Source organism: Geotrypetes seraphini, chromosome 2, assembly GCF_902459505.1.
Source record: "Geotrypetes seraphini chromosome 2, aGeoSer1.1, whole genome shotgun sequence".
Lineage (NCBI taxonomy): Eukaryota > Metazoa > Chordata > Amphibia > Gymnophiona > Dermophiidae > Geotrypetes > Geotrypetes seraphini.
This window is the reverse complement of record NC_047085.1, coordinates 150,778,543-150,796,364: the sequence shown is the minus strand read 5'-3', so window position 1 is coordinate 150,796,364 and position 17,822 is coordinate 150,778,543. Positions and strand designations below refer to the sequence as shown.

Sequence of the window (17,822 nt, the reverse complement as noted above, 5' to 3'; positions counted from 1 at the left end):
TATCAAAATTTGAAGCAAACACTTATAATAATATTTCAAAGTGAATTACAAATCTACTAAAATCGGGTTTACAGATAATTTTTAGTTTTAATTACAATGACGTTTAAGGACAGACTTAAAGACTACACGTGGAAAGGGGGTTGAACTACAAATATTTTATAGGAAAATAACAATAAAAGCTCATACACTAGGATAGGGGGTAAAAGGAAAATCTGTATGCTAAAAGCAAAGTTTACTGGGACGCTATCGGCGAATATGAAGTCTAATTATCGAATGAGTCTCTAAATAGAAAAGTTTTCAAAGAGCTTTTAAATCTATCTAATGTTGCTTCTTCTTTTATATATCCTGGAAGTGAATTCCATAACTTTCCCTCTCCTCTTTTGCATAAATATCTAAATACAAATAGTCCCAGTCCCACCCCTGACCTTCTTGTAATCATGAAAACTATGATGATCCAGTGGGGGAGCAGGATGATCTCTAATTATTCCTGTCCTGATAGTAGTCATCTTCACAAAGGGCACTGCCTGACCACTTGTGGCATTTTGCACTTCTAGGGATCAAGAGATATAATTTGGAAGATGACAGATGCCAGGACAGGAGTAACTGGGGAACCTCTTCCAGGGCTTTCAAGATAGACTTTGCGAGTATAGGAGTTGAGAAGTATGATGACCCTCTGTAGGGCTAATTAAATATTTATGCATACTGGAAGGGGGACAGATGTCCACAACTTTTGCTCTAAAAGGGCTGTTTTAAATCAGATATATTTTGACTTCCAGTTCAAGCAATATAATTCCGTATTGCCTTCTTACCCGTGGTCTTTGCATCACTTTTCAAAGTGAAGTATGCACATTACTTTCCCTTTGAAATTCTCTGTAGAAAAAGAACCACAATGGAATCCCAAAACTTTGCTAGACAAACTAGTATTTTTGAACTATGGATTCAGTTCTGTAAATGGCGTCCAAGTTTAGATACTAAGTGCTATTCTATAAATGATGCTCAGAGATGGATGCCATTTATAGAATAGCGTTCGGTCCTGCCTGAGTTGGGGTCCCTCCTCCTCTCAATCTCTCTCAAACCTTCCCTCCCTGCGATCTGGCCGCTCTCCCCCAGCTTTCAACTTGTTTCTTTGGCATAGCAACAGCAACATTTTCAGAGAAAATTGTCTATGCCAGGCTCCAGATTCTCCTCTCCGCCTCCTGGCTCTGGGCTGCACCGGATATTGTATTGAGCCTTCCACATGGTCTGATAATGCCCTGGTTTGGGGGTCTTTTCTTTTTCAGAGAGCAAAGATAGGTTGCTCTTTTTGGAGGCTCAATCAAATTATTCTGGGGGATGAGAAGGTTAGAATAGTGGTACAGGAGGAGATATGATGTTATGCTGATCAGAACGACTCTGGATATACAAGCCCCTATTCTATGGGAGGGTTTAAAATCTATCATTCGGGAAGTGTTTATCCAACAGGAAAAAGAGGAAAAGATTAGAAAAAGAAAATTGTCTTCTCCACAAAATACAATTTGTAGAGCAATCTTATCTTAGATGGGGCAGATGACAGGATAAAAAACAACCCTCACAATTGTGGAATGAGCTCCACTCTGAGGTTGGCTGATACTGAATTTCAGTTGGGCAAATTGCAACAGCAGCATTTTGAATGGGGAGATATGCCTGGCAGGTACTTTGCCAGGAAGCTCAAGTAGCATCAGTCTCAAACCCAGATACTGAGGATTAGAAGGGATGAGGGAGTTATTTGTTAAGGAAAATTAAATTCAAGATCATTTTCGCAGTTTTTATCAGAAATTATATGCTAGAGATAAAGAGATCACGGCTGAGAGCATTGCTGAGTATTTGAAGGATTTATCTGGTCCCTCAATTTAGTTTGGAAGCTAAGCAAGCTAAACAATATATGGATTCAGATGTTACTGATTTGGAGGTTGCGGAAGTTATTAAAGGTCTCCTTAGGGGCAAGGCGCCTGGTCCTTAAGGTTTTGCTAATATATTTTATAAATCATTTTCTCCTTCCATTACCCCTCTGTTGTCTCATTATTTTAATTCTTTAAGGGGGGGATAGAATAATGTCTCATCATACTTGCTGACATATCTATTTTATACAAACCAGGAAGAGTTAATACACTATTTAGGTCTTATAGACCAATTTTTATTATAAATGTTTATCTTAAAATTTTGGCTTAAGCTGCTTGCCAATTGGATTTTCCAGTGGCTGCCATCAGTCATAACCTCTGACCAGTGGATTTTGTTCCTGATAGATAAACCTTTGGTAATATTAAACAAATTATCCATCTTACTCAGGTTATTCATTCAGAGAAGGTTATATTCCTAGCAGTGAATACTGAAAAAGCCATTGTTAGGGTGCATTGACCCTTTGTTTGGGGTATTGTAGTCCTTTCCTACCTCCGCTCAATGTGTCTCTTCTTCCCTACCTTCAGCCTCATTGTGTCTAGCATCTCTCTTCTTTCCTACCTCTCCCCACTCCTATGGTGTCCAGCATCTCTCTCCTTCCCTACCTCACCTCTCCCAAAATGTCCAACATCTCTCAACTTTTATTTTCCCCTCTCCCTGGTGTTGAGTGTCTTCTTTTCCTGAAATGTTGAACATCTCATGCCAGCACCCTTCTCCCATCAGAGGGTGGACATTTCCTTTACTTCCCTACCCTGTCTAGGGTGGTGCTGGCATGAAACATAGAAACATAGAAGATGACGGCAGAAAAGGGCTACAGCCCATCAAGTCTGCCCACTCTGCTTACCCACCCCCTGTCTATGCCCTAATGACCCGATTTCCTTATCTTGACCCTCATAGGGATCCCACATGGGTATCCCATTTATTCTTAAAGTCTGGCACGCTGTCTGTCTCGATCACCTGCACTGGAAGCTTGTTCCAATGATCAACCACTCTCTCTGTGAAGAAATACTTTCTGGTGTCGCCATGAAATTTTCCGCCCCTGAGTTTGAGCGGGTGCCCTCTTGTGGCCGAGGGTTCCTTGAGAAAGAAAATATCATCTTCCACTTTGACACGTCCCGTGAGGTACTTAAATGTTTCGATCATGTCTCCCCTCTCCCTACGTTCCTCAAGAGTGTAGAGCTGCAATTTGTTCAGTCTCTCTTCGTACGAGAGACCCTTGAGCCCCGAGATCATCCTGGTGGCCGTCAGTTGAACCGATTCAATTCTGCGCACATCTTTATTATAATGTGGCCTCCAGAATTGCACACAGTACTCCAGATGAGGTCTCACCATGGCCCTGTACAACGGCATTATGACTTCAGGCTTTCGGCTGACGAAACTTCTATTGATACAACCCAATATCTGCCTTGCCTTAGATGAAGCCTTCTCCACTTGATTGGCAGTTTTCATGTCTGCACTGATGATTACTCCTAAATCTCGTTCTGCTGAAGTCCTAGTTAAAGTTTCTCCGTTCAAGAAGTACGTCCTGCATGGATTTCCGCTTCCGAGGTGCATGACCTTACATTTCTTAGCATTGAAGCCTAGCTGCCAGGTTGAGGACCAACTTTCCAATGTAAGCAGGTCCTGCGCCATATAATTCTGTAAACTGCATTCACTTACTATATTACATAGTTTGGCGTCATCGGCGAATAGTGTTATTTTACCTTGAAGCCCTTGAGTCAGATCCCCTATGAATATGTTGAAAAGGAGTGGACCCAGGACCGAGCCCTGCGGCACTCCACTGGTCACCTCCGATGTTTTAGAGAGGGTACCATTAACCACCACCCTCTGAAGTCTGCCACTCAGCCAATCATTGACCCATGCAGTTAGTGTCTCTCCTAACCCCATCGATTCCATCTTGCTTAGCAGCTTATCTATAGATGACTAATTGCAGCCAGTGTGGGCCTTGAACCTCCTCGCATGCTCACTGCCTGCCAGGTCCCACTTCCTCCTCTATACTTCCTTATTTGGAGGGGCAGGAGCCTGCAGCCTTTTGACAGCCACAATGGAGCTGATATTTAGACTGTGCGAGGCAGCCTGCATAAATCCTGTGGTTTGTGCCGACCCCAGATATTCAGTGCTGGGCTGTTTCCAGGGACTGGCATTGAATAACAAGCTGAGCTGGTTAAGTTAATAGCGGCCAAAGATAAACTTGCTATTTATGCAGCCCAATTTGGTCTCTAAAACTTGACCAGTCAGTGCCAAGTATTACCAAGTTTAACTTTTTGGCGTTGACTGCAAATATTCAGCAAAGATAATTGGTTATCTTGTGCTGAATATTCACGGGTCGGTGAAAGAAAGCTATTTAACCAGTCAACGGCCATTTCTGGCTGGTTAACTAGCTGTGAATATCTGGGGGAATATCTCCCTCCCCCCAAAAAAAAGTGCCACTCTAGAAAGATGCTTAGTCTGCCTAGTGGTCAGGCTGGCCCTGTCAGCCAGGATCTTTACTGAGAACTTGTCTACTATCAGATGTTACAGGGCAGAAACCGAGGGATCAGGCTTAGCCAGTGCAAGAACCCTGAAGCTCTGCTTCATTGATTTTACTTAGCTTGACCCAGGGGCTCCCTGATAAGTTCAAGACGAGAAATTTCTAGAAAAAAAAAATTAAAGTCAAGTCAAACTGGATATAGTTATACAGAAAATGTGTCCTTGAACAAACACATGATAATTGGAAAACATTTTGCTGCTAAGAAAACATCTAATTTCAATATTCATATGTGCAGAAATATATTTTGACAAGAAAAAGGTACGACACGGATGATTAAACAATTTCAAATCACACAAGAAAGCATCCTTAATAAGTTGTTTCCAAACAAGAATGCACTTTAACAATCTTGTTAAATCTAATTGACTTACCAGGCTTCTAGATAAATTATTTGTTTCATTTAATGTGGAGTATAAATTACTGTGAGACAGGAAGGAGGAAGATTATTAGGAATGTGCATGGAAAACATAATTTGATTTGCTTTTTGAACATTTATTTTTCTGATTTTTTAATATACTGTATTTTTGTTCTTTTCTAAGTTTTTGTTAAGGGCTCTTAAAAGTGTGGTAAGGTTTTGCCCTTACCCTATGTTAATAGCCAACATTAATGTGTAGTAAATGCAAAAAGCTGTATGTTAATTTTAAGGGGTGGCGGTCAGCATGCCTCCTTTAGGTTTTACACAGATAAGCTCCCTGCAATAGTAGGAAACTTGCAAATGCGCTCAGTACTGCCTCTTTAGGTGAAATTAGATGCAACAGCACATGGTAATAGCAATGTACAGTCTACATTGAGGTCCCGAAATTCAAAACTTTTCCATGCTGGTAAGACTTGTTAAAGCAGTCTTACTGGCACGGAAGCTCAGCATCTGGTGCACAAAAGGATTCTCTGTGGCTTCTATCGATCCTTATAGCAGCCAGGAAAACCCTTTGTGATGCAAGAAAGGGAATTCCTCCCCCACCCCTCACCACCTTTTTATAGGGGAAATTTTCCGGCAGCTCTAGTTGTTGTAAGGGTGTTTGGCACTCACACAACACATGTGCCCTCCCCCCACTAAAAAAACACAAGCCTGCAGCCACTGTTCTCCCCCTCTGCCCAGCTGATGATGGCTTCGGACCCACAGTTAGCTGAAAGTCAGCAGAAACTCAGTGAGTGGGCAAATAAATGGCAGATGAGCTTCAATGTAGAGAAATGTAAAGTCTTGCACATAGGGAAAGGAAACCCGATGTATAACTACACGATGGGGGGGGATGGTACTGGGGGAAGGCAAACTAGAAAAGGACTTGGGGGTTTTGGTGGATAAAACAATGAAGCCGGCGGCACAATGCGCAGTGGCCTCAAAGAAGGCGAACAGAATGTTGGGCATTATCAAAAAATGTATCACTACCAGAACGAAGGAGGTTATCCTGCCACTGTATCGAGCGATGGTGCGCCCGCATCTGGAATACTGCGTTTAATACTGGTCGCCGTACCTTAAGAAGGATATGGCGGTACTCGAGAGGGTCCAGAGAAGAGCAACAAGGATGATAATAGTCATGGAAAACCTTTCATATGCTGAAAGGCTAGAGAAGCTGGGGCTCTTTTCCCTGGAAAAGCAGAGACTTAGAGGGGACATGATAGAAACTTATAAGATCATGAAGGGTATAGAGAAAGTAGAGAGGGACAAATTCTTCAGATTAGCGGGGGCAACAAAAACAAGAGGGCATTCAGAAAAATTGAAAGGAGACAGATTCAGAACAAATGCTAGGAAGTTCTTCTTCACTCAAAGGGTGGTGAACACCTGGAATGCGCTTCCGGAGGAGGTGGTAGGGCAGAGTACGATTTTGGGTTTCAAAATGGGATTACCGTATTTTCACATAGATAACGCGCACCCGTGTAAAACGCGCACACGGGTATAGCGCGCGAAAAACACAAATTTATGTACAGAAATTTTTATATACCGCGCACACCTGTATACCGCGCATGCTGCCCGACTCTCCCGTCGCCACCCGACTCTCCTTTCGCCCGCCCCGACTCTCCTCTGGCCACCCCGACTCTCCTCTCCCCCTTGAAGTCCTGTCCCCACCCTGAAAGCCTGATGCCCCCCCGACGTCCGATTCAACCCCCCCCCCCCCGCAGGACCCTCGCACCCCCACCCTGAAGGACCGCTCGCACGCACCCCCACCCCGAAGGACCGCTCGCACGCATTCCCACCCGCACCCCCACCCTGAAGGACCGCTCGCACCCCCACAGCCTCCCGACCTCCCCCCCATCATGTAGAAACTCCTACCTGTGTCCTGCTGCTTCCTCTTGGCGGTCCCGACTCCCCGACATGATCGGGGCAAGAGAGAGCTCAAGCCCTCTTGCCCCAGCCAACTGCGGCACCCCCGACACGATCGGTGCAAAGGGAGCTCAAGCCCTCTTGCCCCCCTGACTCCCCGACACGATCGGGGCAAAAGGGAGCCCAAGCTCTCTTGCCCCGCCGACTCCCCAACTCCCCGACAATATCGAGCCAGGAGGGAGCCCAAGTCCTCCTGGCCCTGGCGACCCCCCCCCCGCTAGTTGTTCGGGCCAGGAGGGAGCCAAAACCCTCCTGGCCACGGCGACCCCCTACCCCCACCCCGCACTACATTACGGGCAGGAGGGATCCCAGGCCCTCCTGCCCTCGATGCAAACCCCCCTCCGCCCAACGCCCGCCCCCCCCCACGAACCTCCGCCCGCCCCCCAGCCGACCCGCGACCCCCCTGGCCGACCCCCACGATACCCCCACCCCCTTCCAAGTACCTTTGTGTAGTTGGCCGGACAGACGGGAGCCAAACCCGCCTGTCCGGCAGGCAGCCAACGACGGAATGAAGCCGGATTGGCCCATCCGTCCCAAAGCTCCGCCTACTGGTGGGGCCTAAGGTGCCTGGGCCAATCAGAATAGGCCCGGGAGCCTTAGATCCCTCCTGGGGGCGGGGCCTTGGGCACATGGTCGGGTTGGGCCCATGTGCCTCAGGCCCGCCCCCAGGTGGGACCTAAGGCTCCCGGGTCTATTCTGATTGGCCCAGGTGCCTTAGGCCCCACCAGTAGGTGGAGCTTTGGGACGGATGGGCCAATCTGGCCTCATTCCGTCGTTGGCTGCGTGCCGGACAGGCGAGTTTGACTCCCGTCTGTCCGGCCAACTACACCAAGTAAGGGGGGTGGGGGTGTCGTGGGGGTCGGCCAGGGGGATCGCGGGTCAGCTGGGGGGGCGGTCGGAGGTTCTTGGGGGGGCAGTCGTTGGGGGGAGGGGGGTTTGCGTCGAGGGCAGGAGGGCTGGGATCCCACCTGCCCGTAATGTAGTGCGGGGTGGGGATAGGGGGTCGCCGTGGCCAGGAGGGTTTGGGCTCCCTCCTGGCCCGATATTGTCGGGGAGTTGGGGAGTCGGCGGGGCAAGAGGGCTTGGGCTCCCTTTTGCCCCGATAGTGTCGGGGAGTCTGGGGGGGGGCAAGAGGGCTTGAGCTCCCTCTTGCCCCGATCATGTGGGGGGTGCCGCGGTTGGCTGGGGCAAGAGGGCTTGAGCTCCCTCTTGCCCCGATCGTGTCGGGTGTCGGGACCGCCAAGAGGAAGCAGCAGGACACCGGTAGGAGCTTCTACATGATGGGGGGGGGTCGGGAGGCTGTGGGGGTGCGAGCGGTCCTTCAGGGTGGGGGTGCGGGTGCGGGTGGGAGTGCGTGCGAGCGGTCCTTCAGGGTGGGGATGCGGGTGCGTGCGAGCAGTCCTTCGGGGTGGGGGTGCGAGCGGTCCTGCGGGGGAGGTGAACCGGGGGGAGGGGAACTATGTAAAAAAAATTTTGTACAACGCACTCACACGTATAACGCACAAGGGTGTGCGCGGTATGTAAAAACTATGTATAACGCATGCGTTATATGCGAGAAAATACGGTAGATGATTTCCTGAAGGAAAAGGGGATTGAAGGTAGTTAGAGGGTTACTGTACAGGATATTAAATGATTAGGGAATAATTGTTTTAAGTAAAAGATCACTTACAGGTCAGGGACCTGGGGGGGGAGGCACCGCGGGAGCGTACTGCTGGGCCTGATGGACCCATGGTCTGACCCGGCAGAGGCGATGCTTATGTTCTTATGTTATGAGTGAATGGTGGCTGCCATCTCAACTGATTCGTGGCTTCTGCTGCCTGCTCCGGAGCCATGATCAGCTGATCGGGGCTTCCCCTTCTGGCTCCGGAACTGTGATCAGCTGATCGGGGCTTCCCCTGCTGGCTCCAGAGCCACGATCAGCTGGGCAGAGGGGGGAGAATGGTGGCTGCAGGCAGGAGGAGGAGCTATACCTAGTGATTGCTCTCCTGAGCAGGCGCCAGGCACAGTTCCTCCCCTCTTTTACATGGCTATTCTACACAAATAGCATACATATGATTTACTTGATATTTGTATGAGCATCGCCCAGTAAAAGTTTCCAACCTGGTATTTTTTACTGGGTAATGGAATTTTGTGCATTTAGGCCTCAGTTTCTGCTCAGACCCTACCTGGTCCCTCTTTCACCACACTAACCCCTGAATTTGAATTCTATTTGAAGAGCATTTCAGCCAACTGTTTGAAGGCCGCCATGGAGGACTTCAGGTGCCATGCACTGGAGACCACTATGGTTGAGGGTTAACTCAAAATGAAATCACTCTCAGAATTAGTCCCATTGAGTAGAATCAGTAGTATTCTGAGCCAGAATCACACCCTGTATGATATGCCCCCTACAGCCCCATTCTGACTATTGTACCAAGGGCAAAGCAGGAGAGACAATGGATTTTTGCACCTTCATCTCCCTGGCACTCTGTGGTTTGCACCATCCACAGTGCCCTCAGGACAGCCCTAAATAGAAGTGTCTATAAAGAGAAAACATGTTAGGCAGTAAGAGGCTTATTTACTAAATTGTCTTGAAAATACATACTTTAGGGCTTCACCCCATTAAACCCTTGCCCCTTCATTCTTATATAACAGGGTGCTTAAATTTAGGCACTATTTGTGCGTGTAGGTTATAGAATACTAGCATGTATATGTGTACACTGTACATATGGAATAATCTACCTCCTCACATCAGATCCCTACAGATCCTTCTAAACTTCTGGAAAGCTATGAAGACCTACCTCTATCATATCTGTTAGATTGTACGTCACCGTAGCTAAAAATTTCAGTCACGTCTGTCATGTTTTCCAAACCAAGTTCAACTCCTATGGAACATTTGTGATAGATTGTACTATCAGATAGATTCCACACATTGTGCACCCTAATTGTAAAGTCATGACACTATGCACTGCTGAACAGTAATCCTATGCACTATTATTGTAACCTTATGAGTGTTACCATATATACTCAAATATAAACTGATCCAAAAATAAACCAAGGTAACCTGTTTAATCCAAAAAGGAGGAAAAAATAGGTTGACTTGAATATAAACAGGTGGTTTATATTCAAGTACTGGTACAGAGCAGAAGCAAATCCCCTCTCCTCCCTTCTCTGGTGTTCTGTCTGCCAGCTCTGCAGCCAATCTGCCCCCCTTCCTGGAATGGTCCCCCCCCAGACCTTCTGCGGGCTTGCAGTTACTGCCCTGGTGGTGCAGACAGACAGTCAGTCTGCCCCTCTTCCTGGATCTACCATGGGTCTCCAGGTACTGCCCTGGTGGTCCAGTGAAGCAGGGAACTGGAGCTGCCTTCAATCCCTCCTTCCTGGCAACTTTGTGCAACTCTCCTGTCCCTCCCCTTCCCTCCCGATCCCCCTCCCAATCCCCCTGCAGGTCTACCTTAGGTCCCCGGTGGTCCAGCAGTGAGGCGAGACAGGAGCGATCCCTTTACATTCCTGCCCGGCAGTCTCCATGATGAAAAAATGACTGCTGCAAGATCCCCTGGCAAACTTTGTGAGAGTCAGTCTCATGAAGTTTGCTCAGGATATCTGATCTAGACTACTGCAATTCCCTATATCAAGGGATCACTAATAAAGAGATGAGAAGACTTCAGAATATCGTCATTAAAATCATCTACAAGAAAAAAAAGGATGATCATGTCACGCCACTATTTCAAGACGCTCACTGACTTCCCATAACTCATTGGATAGCATACAAAATCCTTCTTCTGACTTTTAAAGCAAGGTCTGAACATACTCCAGCATTCATCGATTGACTGCTAGTACCATATTCCCCCTCAAGATCACTTCATTCGGCCCAACAAAATCTTCTTTCAGTGCTCTTGATTCGTCATATAGTTTATGACACCACCCGGAAAACTATCTTCTCGGTTACTGCACCAAGCTTATGGAACGCCCTACCTCATTACCTTAGAAAAGAAGACTGCTTAGCGAAATTCAAATCCAACCTTAAAACATTTCTGCTTAAAGACGCTATCACTTCATAAATCCAATCGTCACCATTTCAAGACTTCGCCCATTCTCTACGCCTACTGTGTCTCATTCTCTTTTTTTTTTTTTTTTTTTTTTGTATTTTGGTAAGATATTAATGTAACCAGTATCCCCTCCCTCCTGTTGCAAGTCTGTGTTTATCGCTCGTATTTGTCCACCACATTGGTAATTTTGATTGGTTTGTTTGTTTGTTTTTTACTTTCTATGTACACCGCTTACAAATTTAAAAGTAACTTGAAGGCTTTTCTTTTTAAAGACGCATATGTTGTTTAATAGTCGTTCTAAGGACGGCAATGGAAATCTGTTCCTTGCCATTTTTTTAAATCACTTTAGCTTATTTTAAATTATTCTAGACTATTTATATTTTGTTCCCTTTCCTTTTGTTTTGGCCCCTCTTCCCCTCGCTTTCTTTTTATTTAAATTGTATTTCTGCCCATTTCCATCCTGTATCGGTAAGTTAATGTTTGTCACTACGTTTGACTGCTTGTAGCATTATTTGTTATTTGTTTCTAATGTACGTTCTTAATATACTTTGTTTTTATATCACGTAAAACCGCTTTGAATTTTAATAAGGCGGTCTGTCAAATTTTTAAATAAACCTGAAACCTAAACCTGAAACCTGATACTGATAGATAGGAGGTATATCAAAATAAAATTAAACTTGAAACTTGTTTTCTGCTTTGCATCTGGGCACCCAAAGGGAGGCACTAAGTTACAGAATTGCCCCCTTGGTGAATTCCACATTCCCAGTAATGGGTCATACTGTACCTCTAGGTATGTTGGTCAACAAGGCAGAAAGTCTGTTATTCCCCTCGTCTTATCTTTGGCAAAGAGGCCCAAAGCCCCTTCCCACACACAGTAAATTCACCTATATGTTTATTAAGAACTTTATATGCTGCATAACAGCCTAAAAGGATCTAAGCGTTTTACAATACGTAATTCATATTCATCAAGAAAAGAACTCCATTAAAAATAGAAAAGGAAAGATTAAGAACAAAAGTTAATTTTTTTTTTTTTTTTTCATAAAATATCATAGCAAATATAGTAAACCATATCCCTGTTGAAAATCATTACATGACTGTGCTGACTTTAGCCAGTTGTATTACTGGTCTACATTGTATAGGGTTCATCAGCTTGGTGTCTTGGTCTCACCCTTGGCTATTTGTGACACTTGCTGATTCAGATTTTGGGTTCTGAGGTAGACAGCTCTTTGTTGCCTTATTGTATGATGGTGGTTGCATGTAGGTAGCATTCACTAATAAAAGAGGAAGCAGATAGCTTAGCAGGGTTTTAAAAAGGGCTGGATAGAAACATAGAAGATGACGGCAGAAAAGGGCTACAGCCCATCAAGTCTGCCCACTCTGCTTACCCACCCCATGTCTATGCCCTAATGATCCAATTTTCTTATCTTGACCCTCGTAGGGATCCCACATGGGTATCCCATTTATTCTTAAAGTCTGGCACGCTGTCTGCCTCGATCACCTGCACTGGAAGCTTGTTCCAATGATCAACCACTCTCTCTGTGAAGAATACTTTCTGGTGTCGCCATGAAACTTTCCGCCCCTGAGTTTGAGCGGGTGCCCTCTTGTGGCCGAGGGTCCCTTGAGAAAGAAAATATCATCTTCCACTTCGACACGTCCCGTGAGGTACTTAAATGTTTCAATCATGTCTTCCCTCTCTCTACGTTCCTCGAGAGTGTAGAGCAGCAATTTGTTCAGTCTCTCTTCGTACGAGAGACCCTTGAGCCCCGAGATCATCCTGGTGGCCGTCCGCTGAACCGATTCAATTCTGCGCACATCTTTACTGTAATGTGGCCTCCAGAATTGCACAGAGTACTCCAGATGAGGTCTCACCATGGCCCTGTACAACGGCATTATGACTTCAGGCTTTCGGCTGACAAAACTTCTATTGATACAACCCAAAATCTGCCTTGCCTTAGATGAAGCCTTCTCCACTTGATTGGCAGTTTTCATGTCTGCACTGACGATTACTCCTAAATCTCGTTCTGCTGAGATGGCTTGGGGAAATCCACTGCTTATTCTTAGGATAAGCAGCATAAATCTGTTTTACTACTTAGGATCTAGCTAGGTACTTGGGACCTGGGTTGGCCACTGTTGGAAACAGGATACTGGGCTTGATGGACCTTTGGTCTGTCCCAGTATGGCAATTCTTATATACCTTTTACTGTAAAATGTGGTGGGATTCACAAAGACACACAAGTGAAGCAAAATGAGTATTTCTGAGGGCTAGATTTAACAAGCACACTACCATGCTATCATATGCTGATATCATAAATATGAAATGCCATTATATTAAATGAGACCTGCAGTAAATAACGTATGTTAATCTTGTTAGACTGTGCCAGACTTAGCAGTAGCACAGTTATTAGCAGGAGGTGACTAGCTCATGCCATGTTAGTTATCTATAAATATCTTTAGACGTCTGCCTGTTGCGGTCTTGTTTTTAATTTTTTTTTGTAGTATATCTATTGCTATTGGGAGAAGTCCTTCCCCTGTCTGTAATAAAATGTTCTCGTTTCTGTTCTACTGCCTGTAATCACATATGCCTCCAATAAATATAGAGAGGACATGCTAGCGGTGGATGTCTTACTGCTTTATAATGCTGAAAATAAATTGCCTTTATATCAGATCTGTTGAAGACTGGGGCTTCATTCTTAATTGTTTAAAACAACTGTGACATTTTGATAGTCCACCATATTAGTTTCCTGTTTCTATCTACAGCCTTTCTTTTCTGTTATGCTGATTGATGGCCACATTGAAGTGCAAGTTAATCCCGGGGATGGAGCCAGCACCAAAAGACTGAGCATCAAGCCAACAGCCGCAACATATCACGATGGAGAGGAACATTCTGTTATCCTGACTCGGAGTAAAAGGTACCTGGAAAGTAGAATGGAGTGTTTCCTAAATATATTCGGACCGATATTTTAAATGATTTAACTGGGCTGGAGAGTCAAGCTGTCCGGGCAATCCCTGAATTCTCCTTGGCACATAACTGGACGTTTAGGGGGTACAGTTTGGGCAGAGCCAGGATTTAAGAATTATATTGTATTGTACTGACTTGTATTTACCATATATACTCAAATATAAGCTGAGATTTATGGCCCAAAAATGAGGGTCTCGGCTTATATTTGTACCAGTGTCCACCCGCCCCCCCTCCTGGACATATTGCAGGTTTTCGCCGGGCCGCCAGGATCTGCACCCTGTCCCCACTCCCTTCCCTGTCCATTGTACCTCCTCTCTGCTGATATCCTGCATGCCCCCGCACCTTCCGTATGACCTGCGTACTTGGAATCCCTGGTGGTCCAGAGGTGTACCGGCAGGAGCGAGCTTTCCGCCCTCCTGCCCTGCTGCTCTGATTTCTGGCAGTTCAGCTGTATGCTGCTGCCCCGCACTGAGCGGCTTCCTAAATGGCTGCCCTGAGTTATCGCAAGTCTCACAAGAACTCTGGGCAGCCATTCAGGAAGCCGCTCAGTGCCGGGCAGCAGTACAGAAAGGGCACTCCCTGCTAGGTACAGCTGAACTGCCTAAACTTGCGGCAGCGACTGGCTCAGCAGTGGGGCAGGAGTGCAGAAAGCTTGCTCCTGCCTGTTACACCTCCGGGCCACCAGTGATTCCAGGTATGCAAGTTATATGAAAGACGCAGCAGCATGCAGAATAAAAGCACCCAAAGAGAGCCTGGTCAGCCAATGAATATTGGCGCTAACTGGCTATGACGCTGATATGGCTGGTGACTGGGCTAGCTGGTGACTATTCAGCAGCTATCTCCACTGAATATTTGCAGTTAGCCAGTTTAGCACTATTTAACTGGCCAGGAGTTATTCCTGGCTGATCTTGTAAATAGTGCTGAATATTGAGCGGTATAGGTTTGTGTAGCCAGTTGATTACCTGTCTTTTTCTTATTCTTTCTAATGGGAGACTTGAGCTTGGTTGGTGAAACGGCAGTTAGATTCCTCAGAAGGCAGCATTATGGTAATGAGACAAGTGCTACCAGGAACAATCAAAATATATGATAATTAAGAAATAGGAGAAAACCTATTTTAAACAATTTATCAACTTAGTGTGATACAATGACACATTTCTTCTTTCTCCATTCATGTCTCTGGTTGTTTGGGCTGTTTTGGTGACTAGGTAAAGGGGGTGGGTGGCATGGCTTATATGTGTGTGTGTGAGGAGAGTGTCAAAATTGTAGCTGTGGGGATTTCTGTAAGTTGTCTGGTACACCTGATTGTAGCCATAAAGTCATTCCCTTCCCTTCCCTCATGCAGCCTACCCTGCCCTGCTGCACTTACTTCTGTATTCATTATTTGTATTCAGCCAAATAGTAAAATATGTTATTTGGTACACCTCTAGTACAGACAAAGACCTGTATTTATGCATACGTGAGATGGCATTTCCTTATGTTCACCGTCTCAAAGTTTAAGTTCAGTCGATTATCCCAGGACAAGCAGGCAGCATATTCTTAACACATGGGTGACGTCACCGACGGAGCCCTCGGTACGGACCTTTTTAACTAGAAGTTTCTAGTTGGCCGCACCGCGCGTGCGCGAGTGCCTTCCCGCCCGACGGAGGAGTGCGTGGTCCCCAGTTTCTTCGTTTCCGCGGAGCGAAGAAGACGATTCTGGAGATTTGAATGCCCCTACTTTAAAGCAAATGAGATTGCCTATGACTGGAGTTGGTTTGTCTTCTTAGAACAATATTCCATTTTACATTAGACAGCAGGGAGATTTGAATACTTTTAAGAAACTATTGAAACAATACCTTTTTTTGTAAAATGAAATATGAGTGTTGAGCACTAATATTTTTATCTTGGAGCTGAATGATGTGCTTCTGAGGAGACTGTTGTAATTGTTTGTTATTTATGGATGTTTTTATAAAATTAAGTAATATGTGTGTACTTTTGTGACCCACCTTGTTAAAGGTGGGCTATAAATAAATAAACTATAAATGGATAGACGACCCCCCCCCCCCCAACAGAAGCTATTTGCCTAGCTTCTTGTGTTGGTCTATTATTTCATATTTTTTGAGTGTTGAAAACAAAGAAAAGTACCTGCAAACATCTTGTGAACCTTCCATGATGATTTAAAAATAATGCAAGCTTTAATAGGCAGCGAATGTAGTCTTGCCAAAGTAGTTGATAGTAACAGATAGTAACATAGTCAGTGGCAGCAGATAAAGACTCAAATGGTCCGTCCAGTCTGCTCAGCCGTACCCTCTCTTTAAATTACTGATTTAATTTAAATTGTCCTTTTTCCTAGACATTTCTGGGCCAGAATCTGACCTCGTTTGTTTAAAAATCATTTTATAATCTAGAAATCAGATTACCAGAGAAAAGACAGTATAAACAATTTCAATAGTTTAAGATAAAGAGGATGAATGCTTGAGCTGTCTAACAGCAACTCAGGAATGGGCTTAAAATCCCCCAATCTAAATAAAACAGCCCTCTTATCTTACACAGCCCACCCCCCTTGCTCCTCTCCTTACCAGTCTGTACTCAGGGCCAGATTCTCAAAACTTAAGGTTGCCTTTAACACAGTCACTAAACCGGTTCCAGCCGGTTTAACCTGCATGCATTTTAGTGGCGGATTATCAAAACGGCTCATTGCGAGCTTTCTAGCAGTCTCTGACACTGCCATGCAGATGGGCTCTTCAATATTTAAATGAGCACTCCTGTGGATGCTTAAACTTCGCCGAGTCATTCTCCAAGCGTGGTGTCGGCTTTTAGCGACAAAAAATCAGCGACTGGTGCCAGCCCATATGGGAATACTTTGTATTGAAATTAATAGGTGCCCACTCAAATTGGAGGTATTTCCTGTGAGCAGGCAGGCTGGAAATATGAATATATGCTTCCTTTATTTGCCAGTCATTTTGTTCCAAGAGTTGCAACAGAATTCCCAGAGAGGTCATGTGAAATTTCTCCTTTACTAAGTATTTGTTAAGAGCTCAGAGGTTTAAAATAGGATGTATGCCTCCAAATTTTTTAGGTATGTGGAAATATGTAGAATAGAACTCTCTGTCCCTCTCCTATAGAGGTACTTCTTCTACAGCATTGAACTGGAGGAGGGTTCAGAACTCCTGGTGAAGGAGTGTCTGCAGCTGGGAGGTAAAAAGATACAGTCAAACCTCAGTTTGCATGTAACCCGGTTTGCGAGTGTTTTGCAAGACGAGCAAAACTTGTCTCGCAAACCAAGTGTTGACTTGATTTGCGAGCACCCCCCCACCCTGAAATCCGGCATCGCTCCCCTCCCTGCTCGCAAAGCCCCACGCCCGAACAACTTGAACTTACCCCCCCCCCCCTGTCTGGCACAAAGATTTGATATTATCAAGTACCAATGCCTATGATAATGGATGAGGCAACCCCCAATGGATATAGTCTGAGCAGAAAGACATGGAACAGCGGCTATGTTCTCTAAGAGGATGTCAAAAGGACTGCTGGTGTTTGGACTGAGGTGGCACAGGAACTTTCTCTGGTTTCAGTTATCTGGGTTGTCTTTGAGTCGCTGGGCAAGCAGATGAAGAAGGCTGGTGATATCTGTTTCTTGAGTAAGACATGGAGTGCTTGTAAGTTTTTGAATACCTTCTTGGCAGATGAAACTGAGGAGATTTTGAGGAGGATAAAGAAGTCATGCAATCAATATGGCGTTTGATCCTCTGGAAAGTTTCCACTATGTGGTCTCCAAGTAAATCATCCCTACACAGGGTATGTTAGAGAGACATTCTTGAACGCTAGGGTCTAAGTATGAGATCCGGAGCCATGGTTGTCTTCACATTGATATGGAGACTGCAGAGGTTCTAGAAGTAATATCAAATGTGGAGCATGCCATGTATTTTATGGTCTCGAGGAAATTATTTATTAACTGCTGGTAGGAAGGAAGATGCTCTGATGGTATATATTGATCATAAAGAGACATCTGTTAAATAAGTGACTTCAGATAGAAAATCATGTAAAAACTGTGGTTTAAAATTCTGTTTGCCAGCATGGATCCCTGGAACACTCTGTGTCTAA

General features: G+C 45.2%; 1 protein-coding gene across 2 annotated transcripts in view; it reads left to right on the top strand.

Moving 5' to 3' along the window:
• LAMA1 (laminin subunit alpha 1) overlaps positions 1-17,822 on the top strand; it is a 412,090-nt gene that overhangs the window by 338,468 nt on the left and 55,800 nt on the right. For both annotated transcript variants that reach the window (XR_004538373.1, XM_033934013.1), the window contains exon 54: positions 13,541-13,692. Coding sequence is in view for 1 of the 2 variants with exons in the window: in XM_033934013.1 (XP_033789904.1) it covers positions 13,541-13,692 (152 nt within the window). In the remaining variant the exon portion in view is untranslated. The remainder of the gene's footprint in view (positions 1-13,540; positions 13,693-17,822) is intronic.